Here is a 19,502-nt window from a genome sequence, read left to right as displayed (position 1 = left end):
TAAATTCAGTTTGAAAATTAGCTCAGGTGGCTCAGTGTTGAGCACTTCCAAGGATGGAGATTTTGCAGCCTCTCTGGGCAGTCTGTTCCAATGCTGCCTTGTCAGGGCTCAATCTGGAAGCCATTCACCACATCACAACAACATCTGGCTCTACTTTCTTAACTGCTTTTTTGATGCAAAGCATGTGTTGGCACGTGGGATGCAGTAAGAATCAGTAGGGAAGGTGATAGCGTCGTGAAAAGACAATTCTTTTGCAAGAAAATAGATCAGAAAGCAGTCCCACACAAGATGGGGTGAGAAGGAAGGCACTGCAGTATTTTATTCTGAGTCTGGTGCCGTTTTTCTGTAAGGCACTGCCAGACCAATTCTTGAAGATGAAATAACCAAAGTGTTGTCCAGTTTGGGCTGGGTATTTGGCACAGACTTGGGATGTCAGTGCTGTGGTTAGCTGTGCTACAGCAACAAACACAATTGCATCTCTTTCTCCACTGAGCAGTGAGGTCTGTATCCCTCTCCAGAGGCATCTCTCTCTTCCTTGGCTCCTGATGGAGGGAGCCAAAGGCAACAAACTTCCCTTCCTAGCCCTGACACCTCTGATATGTGTGAAGATGGATGAGTTGAATGCAGGCCTAAAATATTTTACATTTTCACGGTAGTTTCACAGCCCTGGCATTATCAAATGATCTTTCAAAGTACTTGGAAGCAGGAGGAGAAGAACTTGAGATAGGTTCTGGCTTTTTTGTGTCTGTGTACTTGCAAACTGTCTCTGCCTACACATCTTGCAGGGCCTGTTCCTGTTTGGAGATGCACAGGGAAAATTAGTGCTCATGTGGATGCTCTGTCTGCTCCATTTCCCCCCTGAAGTTTGGAGGCTGCTCAAAGCCAGTGCCCATCCCTGGGTGCTTAAGATCAGACTTGCCCTATGTGCTGCACTCCACTGACCAGCCTAGTTAGGAACTCGAGGCTAGGAAACACAAGACAATTTTAAAATCTGAACAAAAGTAGGAGATTAAGGAAACCAGCTGGAAACCTTTCTGTTTTGCTGATTTTGAAAGCAAAATGTGGGTCACAGATGTGCTTCCACACACAGAAACTGGCTGGAGAAGAAAAGGACATCAGCATTGCCCAGACTCTTTGATGATCAGAGGTAGATTTAGCTCCTAGGCATAGAGACAAGAAAGGAAGAGGAGACTAAGTAGGAATAAAAACATAATCAAGATATTAGGAATGTGGAACGCAACCCACCCGTAAATTTGCCTTAGGGAACTACAAAAAAATGCAATAACAAAAAAGATGAAACCAATTGCTACATCTTACTCTCTTCCCTTGTCTTGCCTTCCTTATGGTTTTGCTTTTTCCAGTCCAAGACACGGGGGGTCCATTACAGAACCTTCCCTGTTCCTCCTTTATAAAAGTGCTGTTTTCTACTGCTCCTTTGCAGCACCTACCAAATCCTTGCTAAGGACTGGCTGACTTTAGATCCCCAAAGAAACAAAGCTTTGCAGGAAATCCACACTTGTCTACAAGTATCAGAGGCTAGAAAGCAATGTGCTCTGGCCCATCTGGCTCCAGAAGGGAGCTAACACTCACTTCTTGTTTAGTCTAACACAAAAGATTAAACTTATTTCCAGTGAAATTGATGACAGACTGGCAAGAGCCATGCTGCTGACCCTTGCAGGCTGTTGATTAGCCTGTGACTTGGTCTCCCAGGGGCTGCAACGGAAGGCCTGTTGTTCCAGCCATTTAAAAAAACCCAAGGTAAAGCACTGGAAGAACAATTAAAGACAACAGCAGCACTGATTCAGAGAAGCCCAGGTGGTGGCTCCTTGGAAATAGCCAAGCAGCAGGGGAGGCTCTGAAAGCATTCAGGGCATTTGGGGGGTGGTTCCTGGGGTGAAGTGCCCAGAGCACTCCTGAAGGTCTCACCTGTGCTGGCCACAACACGACCTGGTCACTTGGTGCCTCCAGGCTCTGTGGCATGTGCTGAGCAGCCGTGGAGCACAATCTCCAACTCCTGCAGGAAACCTCCCTCCTGCCAGCAAAGTGCCAGTCCCTAAGGCTTAGCACCAGGAGAAGCCTGAAATGAAATGCTAGTGCAGCTCACTGCCTGTCACTGTTTTTCAGACTTTGGGGAACTTAGAATTCACTTCTTGTCTGGAATTTATTTTTCTCAGCCCTAATGAAAAGACATTTTGTAGTTGATAGTGTTTTAAATTGAGTATCAGTGTCAATAAAGACAAGCCTTTTCCTAGGGTGGGAAAAAAATATAAAACACTCTCAAATCTTCCACTCATGCAAAAGTAAACAACCCCAAAGCATCGAAGAATTAAATAAAATATATGCCTATTTTCACTGGGAGTCCACTGGGTGTGAATAAGTGCCATCTGAGCTCTCACTTGCACCACCATCTCCTTGATGGCACCAAGGCCTGGAGGTGCAGAAGGATGTGTTTTGGTGCCCTGCCACATGAAAACATCTTTTCTCCCAGTGCTGGAACCACCAGAGGCTCCTGAGCACCAGCAGGGCTGTAAATGAGAAGGATTTTGTTATCTCCAGCTTCCCCATCCAGCCTGGCCCAGAGAGAAAAGGTGTCCAGCCACAGCACACAGTGCAGCCAAGGAGAGAGGCACCACAGCACTGCCCACAGAGGGTCACCCATCCCCATCTGGGCGCAAGAGATTTTGTCAGAGACAAAATTCAGAGACCAGAATTCATTTGGCTGGGCTGCAACCCCTAGACTGCAATTGCTGTGAATACTACAGCACAGAGCCTCTTCAGCTGATGCCTAGAAACTGATTGTGGTTTCAGAGCTCTTGCTGATGAATTGCACAGCAGCTGGTCATATTGGGAGAGCTCTGCTTATTATTTTCAACTGCTATCTTGCGTGGAAGGAAAATCAAAATACTTTCCTCAAGGTAATTGGCTCTAAAACAATTGAAGGTTTTTTCACAAAGGTGTAATGCAATTAGGACTGGCATTTTAGATAATTTATATCTCTAAAGGTATGTTTATGCCATCATACCCTTATTTTGTGAAAAAAAGAAGAAAAAAAGAAAAAGCTGCTGGCAAGAGAAAGCTAATTTTGCTACTACAGGCAATGAAATACAGATTAAGCCCATCATCCACCTCGTACTGATTAAAAGGCAACAGAATGCCAGGATCATCTCTGAGGTGTGATCATGGTTGGGTGGGATGCTGTGTCACCAACCACACATCTGCAGGTTTCCCATCCAGTTTTCCATGAATGCCAAATGATGTTTCACCACTTGCCTTCTGCTGCAGCACCTCAGGAGCTGCTCTCCCCAGCTGCCCTGCCAGCTTGGTGGCAGCAGCTGGTGCAGCTGGGAGCACCAGCCCCACGACACAGAGCAGAACCAGCAGCCACAGCAGTGCCTGGGCTGTGTGTTGGATATCCAGAACACCCCAGGCAGAGCTGCCAAACAATCCAAACACAATAACAATTCCAGAAGTGCAGGAAACAGCTGCTGAACTTGATGTGGGATATTGTGACAGCCAAAAGCATGGACATAGCGTTGCCTGACACCATTGGGAAGCTTCTGTTTCCCTGATTACCAAAAGGTCCAAGGGTAGAGCTGGGGAAATGAATGCTCTCTGCCTGCCTGCTCCTTAGTTTACACTTAACCACCTTTGGCTGACTCTTGCCCAAGACATAGTCCAGGGCCAGGGGCATTTTGCCTGACTGTAACAGATGCTGTGGTTGAAATTATGAGATGAAAGCCTTTGGTCTCTTGGCCTAGGTGGAAGCAAATATATTGGATCGATTATCATTACAAAGAGGTCTGAACTGAAACTGGGGAGACACTGAACATCTCTTCAGAGCCACAGCAGCCATTTATGGGTGGATGTCCTGTCCTCATGACAGTACGAGCCAAAGCCATGGACTCAGACAATTCCCATTGAGTGACATCTGGATGTGGTCCCTAATGGTAGAGCAGCCACGACTGCATTACAAGAGAAACTCAATACCCCTGGAAAAGTAAAGATGTCCCTTAGCCTGGGTTGTAATCCAGCTGACTTATCAGTACACTGTACAACCACAGAAAGTACAGTGGGAAAGGAAAGCAAACAGGAAAGAAAAGCAAACCCAAGAGCTGTACTGCTGTACAAAGCAGGTGATCACACCCTTATGTTCTCAGTCAGACAAAGGAGCCATCTGCTGTGCCCACAGGTTGATCTGCCTATGTTCACTAGATCCATGTTTGCAAAAACCTACCCTGAGACATTTGAGAGCTGTTTGGGAACCTGGCCTTGGGGTCACAGACCTGACCCCAGCGTGGCCAAGAGGGGACATGAATGTCCTGCCTGATCCTTTGTGCTTTGCAGTGGCCTGTGACACAACACACATCCCAGACTGTAAGCAGAGACACGTTGAGCTCCACTGCTATGAGATCATTCACTTCAGTTAAAACTTCAACAAATCAAATGCAGCTTCTCAACATGCAAGGCCATGGAAGGGATACTCACTACTGGGCTGAGTCGTTGAGCTGATATTCCCGGGACCGGTTGAAGCATTCCTGGATCCCAGAGTCTGCCCAGAGCCTCATCATAGCTGACAGCAGCTCTGGGGAGAAGGGCTCTGTGTCCTCCATCCGACTTACGACATCGCAGACCATCTTGGCATCAGCCTGCAGAGGAAAGAAACAAGAGCTCACACAGATGCTTCAGGCAGAACTTGGAGCCAGAGATTTCAGGAACAGTTCACCAGACCATCAGGAGTAAAGAGGCCGTGTTTCTCAGGATGGGATTTAGCATCCACACTCTGTGATTCAGCTGAAAGGGCAAAAGGAGGATGGAGGAAGGAAATCACAAGGAAAAAGATTGCTTGTGCAATCCACCTCATATCAACAAGTATTTCTGTTCAACAGACAAAGCAGTCTGCACTGCACGTGTGGAATTTCATGGGAACAGATAGGAATTCATACATGTACAAGGATATTTAAAATTGTTAGCAACAACACCTTGCTTTAACTGAAATGGAAACTAGCTGAAGTGGGGGCTTTGTATCAGAAAGAACAACAGAAAGACTCCAGAAACAATTTTTTCCAGATGCTCGTTTATTGCTTTTCCTAAATTCTTGTTTTTTGCTATGAGCCCCTGCTAGGAGGGCTAATGCAGACCACCTTGGCTGGCTGCGGTGCTCTGTGACTCAGAGGGAGAGGAATCTCCCATGGTTACAGAGCATGGCAGTGAGGGCAGGGCCAGCTGGCCATTCTCAGACAGAATCTTTTTTGGTGAGAGAAAATGAGATTCACTGGGACAGCAATGTTTTCTGGAGGATAGTGCTCTGACACAACTTGGGTCTGGAATATGTCTTAGATTTAGGATGGGAATGTCTAGACAGCCTTGGAATAGCTGAGTTCAGCCTTCCTGTAATAGTCCACAGTGGCTGATGCCTCACTTGTCTGTGAAGAAGGACACCCAAATTCATGACCCCCTCGGCTTGCTCTGCAAGAAGTAAACTCCCACAGCACCCACAGACTCCTGAAACCCTTGGCATGTTGACTAATCTGCAGAGGTTTTCTTTCATTGCTTTGAAAATCTCTTATTTCCACTAGCTGAAACAAACCCAGTTATTATTGCTATAATTAATTGGAAAAGAGGAGCTCTTGTTCCTTGCGTGTGTGCAGCAACTTGTGAAAATTTCTTGTTTTACTCTCTTGTCTCCTGTGTGCTAGACTGAACCCATTCTTGGCCAAATGCAGGTGGAAATCTTTGCCTTCCAGGGTGTTTGATCTAAGCCAGAAACACAAACCTCGAGAGGGGATTGCAGGCTCTGCTCATGCTTTGCTGGGGACAATCAGAAGTGCCATCACTGAGGAGCACCACAATAACCTTATTGTATGGATGGGAATGATGAATGTATGGCAGGGTCTGCATGGTCAGGATCAAAACTCTGTAACCTCTTTGCTGAACACTGAAACTGTGGAAAAATTGCAGGGCACCAAACTGAAAGCACTGGAGACTGAAGCTGCTAAAGATTTTAGTGCTCAATGAAAGAGCCTCAGGTGCCCTGAACATCCAGCCTTTATGGGCTGAAGAAGTCTCAGTACTGTATGTCTCAGTATTGTATCCCATAAAACTTAATGGGGTGGACTCTATGCTTTGAAGGCTTTATGAACATAAAATCTTTCTCACAGGGCACTTTACTTCATATTTTAGTGCCCAGGAATCCTCCCAGCCCTCTGTACAGACTCTGCTCATTTTGGAGAAAAAATATTGGTGACTCACACCTCAAAGCCAAGACAAACGAAGAACCTTAAAGAGTTCAGTTAATTTCAAAAGCTTGTTTTCTGCCCTGGAGTGCTTTGTGAGCTGAGTGAATATTCATAAATCATCTGTATGGTTTGCCTGCCCTGCTGGAGCAGCAGTTCTGCTCTTTTCACAGACTCTAAATGACATAAAACCTGCTAATGGCTGCAGCCTGCCTTGGCCCCAGTATTTGTGTATGGGTGATGCAGGAAAAGCATCCATGCTTCCAGTCAGGTAGGAGGATATCTTTGTATGTTATCCTGACTGCTGGAGGGGGTTACAGGTATAAGCCACAGATCTGTCCATCTGTCTGTGATGGCAAAGCACATTTGAAGCTCTCCAGCTGTCATAGACATGGTCTGGGCTTCTTCTGAGTTTTGTGGATTGAACTGCAGGCTGCTCTTTGCAAAGCATCAGAGGCAATCGCACAGCCATCATATTTTCTGTGCTGGGAAATAGCTGTGTCACCTTTTTAACTACTGGACTGGTGGCAGTTCCCTGTGAGTAAAACCCAGCACGGGCGGGGGGTTTGAGCAGAAGACAGAGATGAACAGCAATGACAAGGCACAATGGGAGTGCCCAGGCACAGACATTTCTGGCTGTGGCTTTCTGTGAGTCTGTTGGGCCAGAAGTGGGGCTGAGCACGTAGGGCAGGGGATTATTTTGGTACATGCTCCTCTGCAGTAACTGGAGGTCCCTTCTGGGGACAGGAGAGGCTCTGCTCCCACAGCATGGACACCTGCCTGCAGGGCAGGCAGAGTCAGCAGGCTGAAATGGGAAGAATTTAAAGGAAAGTTTATTGCTTCTGCTGAACAGTAGTAACAATATTCTAGACTTAGTTTTATTTTGCAGCGTGAGCCACTGAACTCTTGGTTTTACAGATCCAGAAAAAGCAGGTACAATGAGTACTTTTAAAAATACCCCTTCCCCCTGCCAAGGCTGAAGTCCCTCTGTCAAGGAGCATGGGGCCATCCAGGAGTTCAGGCATTTGTTAGATGATTTAACGAGCAATTAAGGATCCAAGAAGAGAAGATACCCCTTTCTTTTCTCACTCTCCAGGCTGTGTCTCAAGCTGGGAATGACATTAAAATCTCCAACTCCCCCTGGGCCCAGCAGGTAGATTTTTAAATACTGCCTGATTGACTTTTCCCTGCCGGCCTCCCCTGGGTGTGCTGCTCCTGCTTTTCCCGAGGTGAGAGGAGCTGAGCCTCCTGCCATGCACTGCCTGTGTACTGCAGCCAGCAATTAAATAAAGCAAAACAAAACAGGCAAACCAGCCCCCCATTCCCCTGCCTGGCAGTTCCCACCCAACAGGGCTGCTGTTAATGAACATCACAGTGGTATTTCAGCTACCTCGGGAGCTAAAAATAGGCAGAGCTCGGTCCCTGGCATAGCTGGAAGGAGCTACAAAATGGTGCAGGGCTCATTCCACCACTGCTGCCTTTGCCATTCCCAGCTGTTCTGTCTTCTGTCTTGGAACAAATCATCTGGGAGGAGGGTAAGAGGTCAGGCTGGTCTCCTTTGTGCTGGTTCTTGCCCAGCACGAGCATCCCAGCCAGTCTCCACAGCATTCTGACATGTCCTGCTGCCACTCCCCAGTGGCTTGCACTTCCCATAGCAGCTGAAACCCCAACACCTGAGCTGAATGCCTTTGGGCAGCTCATTATGGAGAGTGGATGGAGAGTGGGGTTTGACACTTTGTGTCAGTCCTGAATGCTGATTCCATCCAGCTACAGCAGGAGAATTAAATCTGGCTGGGCATGGCCTGGGGAGACAGCTGAGCTTAGAGACTGGTAAAGTGAAATTAGACATCCAGCCTTTAGACATCAAGCCAAGAGACCAAAAAAGGCTTTACTAAAGAACAGACCTCCGTTCTGGTTGGGGAATGGAGAGGGCTCTGTAAGGCCAGGGCAGGGTCTGAAATCCACAGGCAGATGTGAACAAGAAGCTTGTAAACACAGTGGGCAGTTGGCATGTGTCATTCCTTACCCCAGGTTGTGGGCATACCTGTGCACCACAAATCCAGTTCAAAAGGGGATCTGTTTTCTCCCTAACCTGGATATAACTGCAGCTCTTTAATTGTCTCCCATATGTCACTGTCACCAAGCTCACAGCCTGTGCTCAGCATACAAAACCTTGTGACTTGCAGCAGCCACACAGCCCAATTAATGTGTTACCTGGCTGGAAGGGACAGGGGCCCCTCCCTGCAGTCTGACACTACTGGCAGTGGTGTTTGTCTCTGCTAGCAGGTTATTTTCCATCCCCCTGATACAGACCACCCCTAATTACTTGTTCCTCACCACCACCCATGACAGGTGCCCAAAAGATACCAGCAGAACTGCACTACAAAGGTACCAGCAGAGCTGCTGCTGCCCTGGCTGCTGCAGAGTCAGACTGGAGTAGGACCCAGGTACCCATCTCTGACTACCCCAGAGCAAATCCTAGCTCTGATCCTTTGAAGTTGCCTGGACACTGACTAGGAGACTTTCTATTTAAAATTTTTTTCCAAAAGGAATAGTTTTCTGGAAGGGGAATTTTAAGGGAGAGGCAAAACCTTGTGTGAAGCTGTGTGGTACAAATCTGCTAAACCTTACAGAGCTGTGCTGTGTTACAGCCAATGGATGTATGAGCTTGTGGGCCACACTGTAATGTCCTTTCCTTTTGGTGAACTAAATCCCAGTAAATATCAATTTTTTTTGCTATTATTTGCTCTGATTAATGATACTTGTCACTTATCCTGTCTCAAAGATTAACCCTGGGGCAATTTCATTTGGTGGCTGGTTGTACCAGGAGCTGCTTCTCAGAACACTTCAGAAAATCCATGCAGTGGAGGAAAAGATGAGCACTGTAAGCACTTCAGTTTGGCTGGGGGTACGAGGCAAATCAGCACAGTACCAGTCATCAGCAAGAAATCTTGTGGAAATAGTGGCCATCATGAGTGATGAACCTGGGGATAATCAAACTGATGTCTAGAGACCATCCAGCATCCAAAAAGGACATCCTTGGAAGGGAACCCTTGTGGGGGATCAGATCCTGACCTCAGGGCACAGCAGTGTGTGCCTCTGCTGCTCCAGTGAGAAATGATGTCCTGTAACTTCATGGCAGAACGTGTCTCATAAACTGAAAACCTCCCCCTTCTCCTTACAGACTGTCTCAGAAATATGGACCCCACTTCCAACCAAAGAGTGGTTGCATTGCAGCAAAAGTCAGTGATTCTCACAGAGTTTCAGCCTGATTAAATCCTGGGAACAAAGCATGGCTGGTGAATATGTCTTTTCCAGAGATTTCCAGGGCCCATCTCCAAGTCCATAGAAATTTTTGTAGACACTGAATAAATAGCTACATGTATGACTCTCCCCCTCACTCTCCCTCTCTTTCTCACACATCTGTGTTTCAGAGCTGACCTCTCCATCTGTGGAAGTCTGTCTGGCATTAAGCAGCTGCTGTGCATCGTGGGAGAGACAGCTTTCCTCCTGCACCCTTCCATCCACCCTCAGAACATTTAATTGAGGCCTCCCACCTCGGCTTGGCATTTGGCTTGCTGAGAGATCCTGGAAGGCACTGAGCAGGTAAAAATCTATCCAGTGGCTCATTAATATCCATCCCTTTGGAGATTACTGTGAGGTGGGCACCCAAACTTCCCCTCTTCACTCTTGTTAGCTGAAGGTGGAAATGCAAAACTCTGGACAGAGACCCCAGTGATCTGGGAAATGGGGTTTACCCCAAAGCTCAGTGTAGTGCTCTCTAGCAGTTTGCATCACACAGCAAAGCTAAGCCTAAAAGATTAAGTTAGAGATGGCTGGCTTTCCACAGAGTCACAGTAGCCATCCACCCTCATGTACACCTCTCACAAAAAAGTTGGCTGATTTGGATACAATGCCAAAAGGCTGCTGTCTGTCTGGGAGCAGACAGACTTGTGTACAGAAAACACAACCAGGCAGCCATGGTGACATCCAGATCTTGTGAGCTTGTGCTGGCAGTTAGCACAGCCCTGGTTTTCACATCCTTCTGGAGCCAAGATGGCACCACCACCTCTGTCTTGGCCAAACAGTTCTGTGTGTCTGGGAAGTGGTCTAGGATCTCTAGCCTGAAACCTTGTTATAGCTGTTTTTTTCTGTCTGCTGCTTCCTGTTTGGGCAGACATTGAGCAGGACTGATATTGCAGATCATGATAATTCTTACAGCAGGCCAACTGCTCTGTGTTCAGTACTACCTTCATTCCCATTCTGGATCATACTGCAGTTGACCAAATAAAATTTGGCAGCCCTTATGTGGGTATAACCCTCTTCAACGCATATAAAATAATATTCCTGGTTTGCTTGGACTAATGACTGTCTGGCAATGCAGAGACTGGATAAGGCATGAACTAGACTCAGCTCTTGGGCTGCCAGCTGCCCACCACCATAGTAAGAATTCCTATAGCTCCACATCCTGTAGAAAATAGTGGTTCATTCACTACTGGGGGAAAAACCCACAACCCAACAACACAGAACTCAACCTGCTAGGACAAGTTATTTCCTGAGTTTGCTTTTTTCTAGGAAATGCAGGGTCCTCCCCTCTTCTTGAGGAGCTCAGAGTAGCTCCAGAGCTGGGCGAGACAAACGCGGTGGGTAGCTGACCTGATTTTTCCAAGCAAGAATGGGGAAGGCAGAAAGCATGTGTTAGATGGTCTCAAAATAGGTCCTGACCCACTAGCTGCAAAGCCAGGAAAGAAAACAGCACTCTGTCCATCCCAGTCCCCTCTATTTCAAGAAGGGGGCATCCCCAAGAGTCCAGAGCCACTGCAGGCTCCCCCAGCATCGCTCCAAGAACAGGATGCTTCAATGGGCCCTCTGCCCTACAAGCACTGAGCAAAGGGTCTGGGTACAGGACCTGAAAGCCCAAATGTCATCCCTCACTGAGGACTTTGAGGCCATGCAGGCACAGACAGCGCTGCCCACCAGGGAGGGGATGAGACAGAGAGTCACAGATGGGGGACATTAGCCGCATGGCTTCATGCTCTGCAGGGAACAGCTCTGCCGCAGTGCTGAGGAGCAGGCTGGAAACATGGAAAGATGAGAGAGCAAAATCCTTGCAGCTTACTGCCCTTCTCCTCTCCCTAATATCCTCTGCTGGGTAGAAGTCCATAAAATGTAACAGCTCTGGAGTATTTGTGCTGCAGTAAACGGCAGGGAAATGCCTGAGATGCCACAGTGGGAGCACAGGTGGGGGAGCTGCACTGGCTCCTGGCATTTGTAAAATAAAGTGAATATTTTCCATTCATTGCAACGCGGATGGCTGAGGCTGAACAGAGTGGGAGTGGTGGTGATTCTCTGGGAACCCACTCTGGGTTTGGGAATTCCTGATGGGTTTAGGCTGTACACCTTCCACTCCTGAAATGTCCCTAAGGTTTTCCACACCAATATCCCTCTGGGTGACTCTGTTAAAAGCAGCAGGGCAGAGGGGACACAGCTTCATGCCAAGCTTTCCCACCACAAAGGGGGAAAACAGGCTTTGTCTTTGGAGCAGAGAGGGAAACCAGCTTCTGTGGGGAGTGCATTCCTGGGAGAAAGATTTTTTTAACATCTCTGGCTAAATGCCACTTGTGTATGATGGTTTATAGGGCAGTGCCTTCCCGCTGGGAAGTTGTGCAGTGCTGGAGCCTGGTAATTAGTTTAATGCTCAGAGCTTGATGCTGAACGGTGGGTGCTAATCTGCACTCCACAATTAATCTCACAGATTTACCAGTGCCTCTGTGATGAGGGACTAAACCTGTGGGTTACATTTATCTGTCCCTGAAGAAAGAGATGGTATTTCAACCTGAAAGAGCCCTGGTTTCATTTTATGGTCCTTTTTCACTTGGTGATCTCTGTTGAAGATATATACCTAAAGGAAAACAGGGAGAGAGAAAATCCCTCCCTATGCCCCAACCCTGTTAAATTCCAGCTCCCCATTGCCTCTTTTCTTCTCATAACCCATAATTTCTTCTGTAACCCATAACTGGCATATCTGGGTAGGGATTTTGTACTGCCCTCCACTGACAGAGCAGTCAGTAGATTTGCTGTGCATACTCAAGCTTTGTGCCTGATGTGGGGGGGTCTCAAAATTATTTCTTGCATTGCTGATGTGACATTAGTCATCACAGCAGCCAAAGAATACTGATTCTTCCACTTGGCAGCAGAACTGAAAAATTAGGTGGTGTTAAAAATCAGCTTGGATGAAACGTGGATTCTCCTGCAAACCCAAAATCCTCTGAAAAATTTAATTTCACATCCAGGCAAAGCACTTGCCTTAAGTCCTATCAAAATATTTTGAGTTATTTAGGTGCTCGGTATTACTTTTTAGAAGTATGTCAAATTTCAAACAAAAATTTTGGGTTTGAATGAAAGTTGGGAAAATTAAAACAAATTACTTTGTCCTTTCAGGAATGCAAAATCCTCTTGAAAATTTCTCACATAATTTCCTCTTGTCCATGACTACATGTAGAATTTGACTGGAGTCATATATTTTAACTGGATTTGTAGATTTTGACCAGATTTTACAAATTATTTTGGTTTATTTCAGACTATTTTTAGCCATTCCATCAAGCATTTCTGTCCAGTTCTATTAATAAGTAGAACAAGAACTTTCTCATCAGGACTCCTTCATTCTCAGCTTATTTTCTGTTCTAATTTCAGTTGTCACCATCTCAAATTTTCTGGTTTTTGGTCCTTCCTTGCTCTTTCAGCAAATGTCCTACAAGATGCTCACTGCTGAGTTTTCCTGGCAATGAAGGGGTTTGCAGCAGTTCCCAAAGCAAATACCCAAGCTGGTGTGGTAACTTCTGGCTTTTTTGTCTCTGGCTGCAGCACCACCAGTGATGGAGATGCAGGGCAAACCAGACAAAGGGAAAGACTTCACACAGACACATGGCAGGTTTAGATTAGAAATTAGAAGAAATTCTTCCCTGTGAGGGTGATGAGGATTGCCCAGAGAAGCCGTGGATGCCCCGTCTCTGAAAATGTCAAGGCAGGTTGGTTGGGACTTTAGGCAACATGATCTAGTGGGAGGTGTCCCTGCCCATGGCAGGGAGGTTGGAATAAGATGATCAATGTCCCTTTCAACCTAAACCATCCTAGGATTCTATGATATTAACATTGTGAAGGGGATAGACTGGAACAAGATGCCATTCACCATGACTGGTGAGCAAAATTTTGCCTATGACTTCTTACTACTGCAAAATCCTTGTTTACCTTCCCTCCCTCTTAATTTCCAGGTGACTGTGAACCCTTCTCTGCAGGGAGGAGCAGAGGCAGAGGTAGAGGAGCCTTTGGCTGAGGTTCTGCTGTGAGTGGGAGCTGCTCTGAGGGGCTGAGGTTGAGCAGTGACTGGTCAAAGAGTCTGTAGCTGTTTAAAAGGAGCCACAGAGTTCAGAGCAGATGAAAGACAGATTTTTAGTTAAATCTCCCATGTGCTGCTGTATTTCCAGCAAAATCAAGACTTGGGTGCTTATAACAGGCTTGGAGAAGTTCTTCCTTTGATCAGCAGGGATTACAGAGAGTAACCTCCAGCAAGTTCCTCCTTACCGGAGCTGAGGCACGTCACAGATTTGCTTACACATTGTTTCAGGTTGCTGCAGAGAAAAAATGTCCTATATTTTCCTTACAAGAGCATCAAGAAATTTCCCCAACCCTTTGATAGGGAAGAGGAGGGAAAGGGAAAGAAGACAGAGGGGAAGGAACCTGTTGGGTTGAGTGTGAGCACTGCTGTTCCAGGAGAAGCTGTTCTCAGGGATATTAAGAGGAACTTTATTTTTATTAACTTCTCTTTTCAGAGAAAATGGATAAATGGGACCTCAGGTGCATCATTAGATGACAGGATAGTTCATAAGACAAGTGGCTGGCAGAGAACTACCTTTCTAACAGCTTAACAAGGGTAGGCAGAAATAGGCTGGGGGGCTGGAAGAAATCTTTGATGCTGTTGTGTATATTTATTATTTATTCTTCTGGCACAAATATAGCATCAAAAAATATCAAAACCATAAAAAGCTCATAAACTGCTGTCACTGGATTAGTCCTACATCTCTGTAACCATGGCATCATGTAGTAACGACAAGAAAAATCAGCAACAATGGGAAAAAAGCACCCAGCATTTATGACACTTGTGAGGGTGAGGCAGACTTCCTTGCTCTGGTGAGGATGCACCAGAAGGGATAAGAAAATCTGAGAGCATCTTACTGGCCTGGGCATCTGTGAAGCACAGCTATGGTGGAAAATGCCACAAAACAATGGCATTGCTCTGTTGTGTGTAAGCCTGTGTGACACAAATAGAGGACAGAGGGTGGATCCCCCCCTAAAACCCTTTGCTGCCATTACAGGTCACCTGAACCCCACACAACAGTGGGGATGGCCCCAGTGCCTGTAGCCAAGCATGGAAATGGCTGCACCCTCCCAGCACCATGGTCGAGCTCTCTGTCAGTGTGAGCTGCTGGGTTTCATCTCTGGGGGGTGGCACTGTCACTCCTCACCCTCTGCCTCTCACATTCATCCTATTTCAGTGCATTCCTTCCTTCCCCTCTGTGCTCCCTCTGTCTTTGTGCCACCCCCCTGGGGCTGCAAGTCCTGCAGCTGCTGCAGTGGGAACCCTCCCTAGTGCCTGTACAGGACTGTGCTGGTATGAGCAGCAAGGCACGAGCTCTACACTGTACAGAGTATTTCTTGGAAAATTGTATATATTCACTTTTTTCTGGAATACTTTGGCTAGATTGGAAATATTTCAACTATCATCCAGAGATTAGGGAGCTTCTTTTAATCTGCTTTTGTTTTGTTTCCTTTTTTTTACATCTTTGCAGAAAAAGGAGAAAAAGCCTACTCCAAAATGTCCTCCATGGAGGGACTGGGATTTGGCAGTGTCATGCAGTGATGCCAGTGGATAATGGGATGTGATAACAGTCACTGACTGCCTCCCAGAGCCCCTTTGCAGAATGGGTCAGACTTCTCCCACAGACAGATTTGGGGCAGAAGTAACCAGTATCCTCCAGCCATCCAGCTGGGAGCAAAGCTCAGGTTTAGGGTCTGGTTGTGCTGCCCTGGACTCCCAGCAGCACAGAGCAGAACTGACAATAAAACCTTGAGCTTTTCACAGCTGCCTAATGGGTCTAGAAATTTGATTTGTTCTAAAATAAGCAGCCCAGGCCTGTAGTCACCATGTCCATCTCAGCAGCAGAGAGCACAGTGGGTCCCTTCATGGCACAGCCAGTTAGCTGGAAAGTGAGAAGCCCCAAGAAATCCAAATTCTGCAATTCCCACCTCCTCTCTATTTTCCCCTCCTGGTTGCTTTGGCTTTTTCTCTCCTGGCAAGCCCCTCTCCCCAGCAGTACTGCAGCTCTGCCTGCCTGCAGCCATCCCAGCCCTGCCTGTGCAGCACTCTCTGGAGATGCCATTTCTCTTGCAGGCATTCAGCCCATGGTGCATCGCAAAAAAACATCCCCAGAGGAGTGAATGATGCCAGCAAGGCTCTTGCCTTCCCTCCACCTCCCAGGGCTACTTTCTGCCTTGGCTACGAGCCTGCTGCATCTTTGTGTGGTTAATAAAAATAACCCAAAAGTACTCGGGAGCAGACAGAGCAATCCCAGAGACTCCAAACATCTAAGGGGCTTTGTTTCCAAGGCAACATCTTGTCTCCTAGCTGCAAAAGGCCACGGGAATGAAGGCAGCCTATGGAAAATGAATAGCTAAATGACAACAACAACAAAAAAATCTGCTGGGGAGCGTTTCAGAGAGGGAGGGGTGTTCGTAGGGGGGCCAGGAAAGAGCGAAGCTAAACAAGCCAGGAGTAGCTGCACAGAGCATGCAAAGGGACAGGGTGCAATTTATCTCATGAGAAGCTCAGTCCTGCCCCCATTGAAATGCAGAGCACCACTTCCACAGACTTAATGGGAGCAGGGGAGCTTGCACAAATCAGCTATTCTTTTCTTTCCCCCCTTTTTTAAGCTACAGTGTTTGAAGATTGGAGCTAGTTAAAAATAATCTATTGTCCAAGGCAGAGACTTGCCCGGTCCCAGGAGCTCCCCAGCCAGGGCTGCAGCTCACCATTGATTTTGGTCACCCCAGTTTCCCACTGCCAGAGCTGCCTCCTCCCTCCACAGCCCAGGGCAGTGAGCAGGTGGGAGATGCCAGAGCACCAGAGCATCCCTTCAGCTCTTCCAGGAAAGAAACATGTTTTCACCCATTTCCCAAGATTTCCAGAGCTCTGCAGTGTGTTAATATCTGTGTGCAGTCCTTTCACTATGGCTGCAAGGATGGCTTTGCTCTCACAGCCTTGTGAGCCAGCTGCCCTGATAGCAGATTTGGAGCATCAGGCATGGGGAAAGCACAGACCCCTGTGGCCCCACGTCCCACCCATGACAGCCATGGCCCCTGTCTGACACCACCCTCCCCTGATGAGGGCAGGAAGGTCTGGGGCTCCACCGTGGTGCTCTGATGTGTAAGCTGCCCTTATGTAAGTGCCTGCTGCAGTCAAATGCCCCCGGGATCATTTATGGGATTGATATCAGACAGGGAGGGGCAGGCTCCCCGTGCCAGGCCTGCAGATGCACTGCTCCTGTCTCTCCTCTCCCCTGTGTCCCAGGGGAGTGCTGAAAGCTGAGCATCATGATGCCAGCTAAGCTGCCAGAGCTTTTCCTCTGTGTCCCAGGGGGTGGCATGGATGCCCTGGGAACATGAGCTCAGGAGCTCCTCCAGGCTGGGTCTCTGCTACTCAGCAGCACAATGGAGCTCCAGCATGCCTGAAATGGGCTCCTGACACAGCGAGGGGAGGAGAGAGCCTGGGCATTTCCCTGGGGTGGCCAGGAGGCTTGAGGACATTAGTGTTTGTTAGTGCTGCTCTCTGTCCTGGGCTGGAGTCAGCCTTGGGCTCAAGCTCTCCCTCTCCCTTCCTCAGAGACTCTTTGGGATGATGAACAACTCAGCCATTGATGTCCTGCCTGACCTTAAAACATTTTATTTAATTAATGTTTTTTCTTTGTTCCATCTCGCAATCAATACCATGTGGGCAAGAGGTTCCCAGAGGGAGAGCTGATGGGAAATGCTCACCTCACACTTTTTTTTCACACTGTCTGCTGTGGGCAGAGCCAATCCATGCACATGGATGGATGGATGACTGCTATTTATTATTCATCTTGCTGTGCGGAGCAGAGCCTCTGTCTGAGCAAGTTCTGAGATTATGAGGTTTGCTTCTCACTCCCCCTCCTTGAAATGGTTTTAAATTTAGCTTAACTTCAGGGAATTCCTCCGAAATTGCCCTGGAGAAGCAAGGCTGGAATTTGGTCCCTATAGCTCTGCCCAGAGCTGGTGGCTGCCATGGGAAGCCCGCCTGCAGGGCAATGGAGCTGGCCTGTCACCACTGTCCTGATGGGCAGTGCTGGTGTGCCACCCTCCCTGGCTCCTGGAGAGCAGCTGGGTACCTGCAGGGCAGGGCAGCAGGCACAGGGTGCTGGAGGAGCAGGGGACAGTCTGACCAGTCATTCTGCTCCCCCTCTTCCCAGGGGACATTCAGTGGGGAAAACTGGGCAACAGGGAGCTCCTGGGGCTCAAGGATGGACCAGTAGGGATGAGACTTGATTTAAGAACAGGGAGAGCATGGGACTTGGGTGTTTGTATCAAAACCACCACAGCCATTTTACCTTCTTGTCCCCAACTCATCCTTCTTGCAAGTACCCACTGAGAGTATTGTGCACTTACTAATCTTCTATCCTAAACTCCTTTGCTGTGTTCCTGGATCACCTTCCACTGCCATAAGTCTTGTCCCTACATGGCTGAACTTCACTTCTACATGAAATGATTCCTGCAGATCATGCTGAGTTTTCACTTGCAAATACTCTTGGACAACTTTCAAGGCACTCACCCCCTTTTAACCATGACATAAATTGTGTGGTACTCTCTATACAACTGGTTGTCAAAATAGGACAAAATATTAATACAGGAGCTGGGATTTTCAAAGGTAGTTGATATTGACCTAACCTGATTCACACTGGGCTTGACTGTAAATTGTTAGCAACAGGGAACAATGAATGTTCCTGAAAATCCCATTGCTTGGACATAATGATAGAGAAAATAGATTTTGCAAGACACATTATTATTGGGTTGTAAAAAATTGTCACCCAGTCGTCTTTAAAAATGCATCTGCTCAGGTTGTTAATGGCATTTGCATGGACAGTCTTGTCATTATGTCTGAATGAATAAATAGTATTGATTTATACTATAATAAATTTGTAGAATAAGAGATAAAATACAGCCAGCTGGTGGTTTTTTGGAGTATTTGCTGGCAAATGTCTCATGTTTTGGTTTTTCAAGAGGACTGAACAGGGGACAATACACCTGTTATCCTTGGTCCTAACATGATCAGGTGACAAGCATCTGTTGAGCAGTCAGGGCACTCTAACCCCCTCCTAAAAATCTGCCTGCCTCTTCATTTTCTGTGCCACCCTTCTGCTTCACGTGCCTTAGCTCATTGACTTGGGCTCGACAGACACACACACTGAGGCTGGCTTCCAGACCCTCAGCCAGGGATAGACAATACATGCTTACATCTCCTCCACAGATAAAACCTGTCAAGCTTTCAACCTACCTTTGAGCTGATATCTTCAGAGTAATAGGTAGGCTGGAAATGCATTTCCAACCCTTGTGTGCCTACCAGAAGCAAGCTCTCCTTCTCTCCTTGCCACTCCTTGTGAGCCACAGCATTCAGTAATGAGGCCATTGATGGAGCAGTGGTATGTTCTTTTGTCCCTGCCAAAACCCTGCTCCCTCCTATTCAACTCAACAAGATGTGAAGCCCTGGTGCTGCCAAGTGTCTTTTCAGCTGCCAAAGGAAAAGGAGCTAATCAAACGAGGAAAAGAGCCCAAGTACCAGGCTCCATTCCCAGCTCAAAGCCTGTGGATACAATACCCACCAGCTGGCCTGGTGGGCTCTGAGCAGCTCCTGTTCTGCCTGTCCTGGGGTGAGAGCTGTGGGCTCTGCTGCTCCCGGTCCACATTACTGCTGCCTCAGTTAGCCTGGAGCATTGGGAAGCTGCTGCATTGATCCCTCTCAAGGCACACCACAGCCTGTACTTGTTAGTGTTTTTTTTTTTCTTAAATTCTGTTCTGCAGTGCCAGCTTCCTATCTCTCCTCTCCTCATTTCCCACACAAGGAGAAAAGCCTCATGCTGGGCCTTTCATGTCCCTTGGCCTGTCAGTGGACAGCACCTTTGAAGTCATCTTTTTGGCCTCTGT

The 19,502-nt window shown here is 47.4% G+C and overlaps 1 protein-coding gene across 2 annotated transcripts in view; it reads right to left on the bottom strand.

Moving 5' to 3' along the window:
- Positions 1-19,502, bottom strand: part of GNAO1 (G protein subunit alpha o1) — a 141,231-nt gene that overhangs the window by 42,849 nt on the left and 78,880 nt on the right. For both annotated transcript variants that reach the window (XM_059481176.1, XM_059481175.1), the window contains exon 4: positions 4,486-4,646. In XM_059481176.1, coding sequence (XP_059337159.1) covers positions 4,486-4,646 — 161 coding nt within the window. The remainder of the gene's footprint in view (positions 1-4,485; positions 4,647-19,502) is intronic.

This window comes from Ammospiza nelsoni, chromosome 13, assembly GCF_027579445.1.
Source record: "Ammospiza nelsoni isolate bAmmNel1 chromosome 13, bAmmNel1.pri, whole genome shotgun sequence".
Lineage (NCBI taxonomy): Eukaryota > Metazoa > Chordata > Aves > Passeriformes > Passerellidae > Ammospiza > Ammospiza nelsoni.
This window is presented reverse-complemented; position numbering and strand designations above follow the sequence as displayed.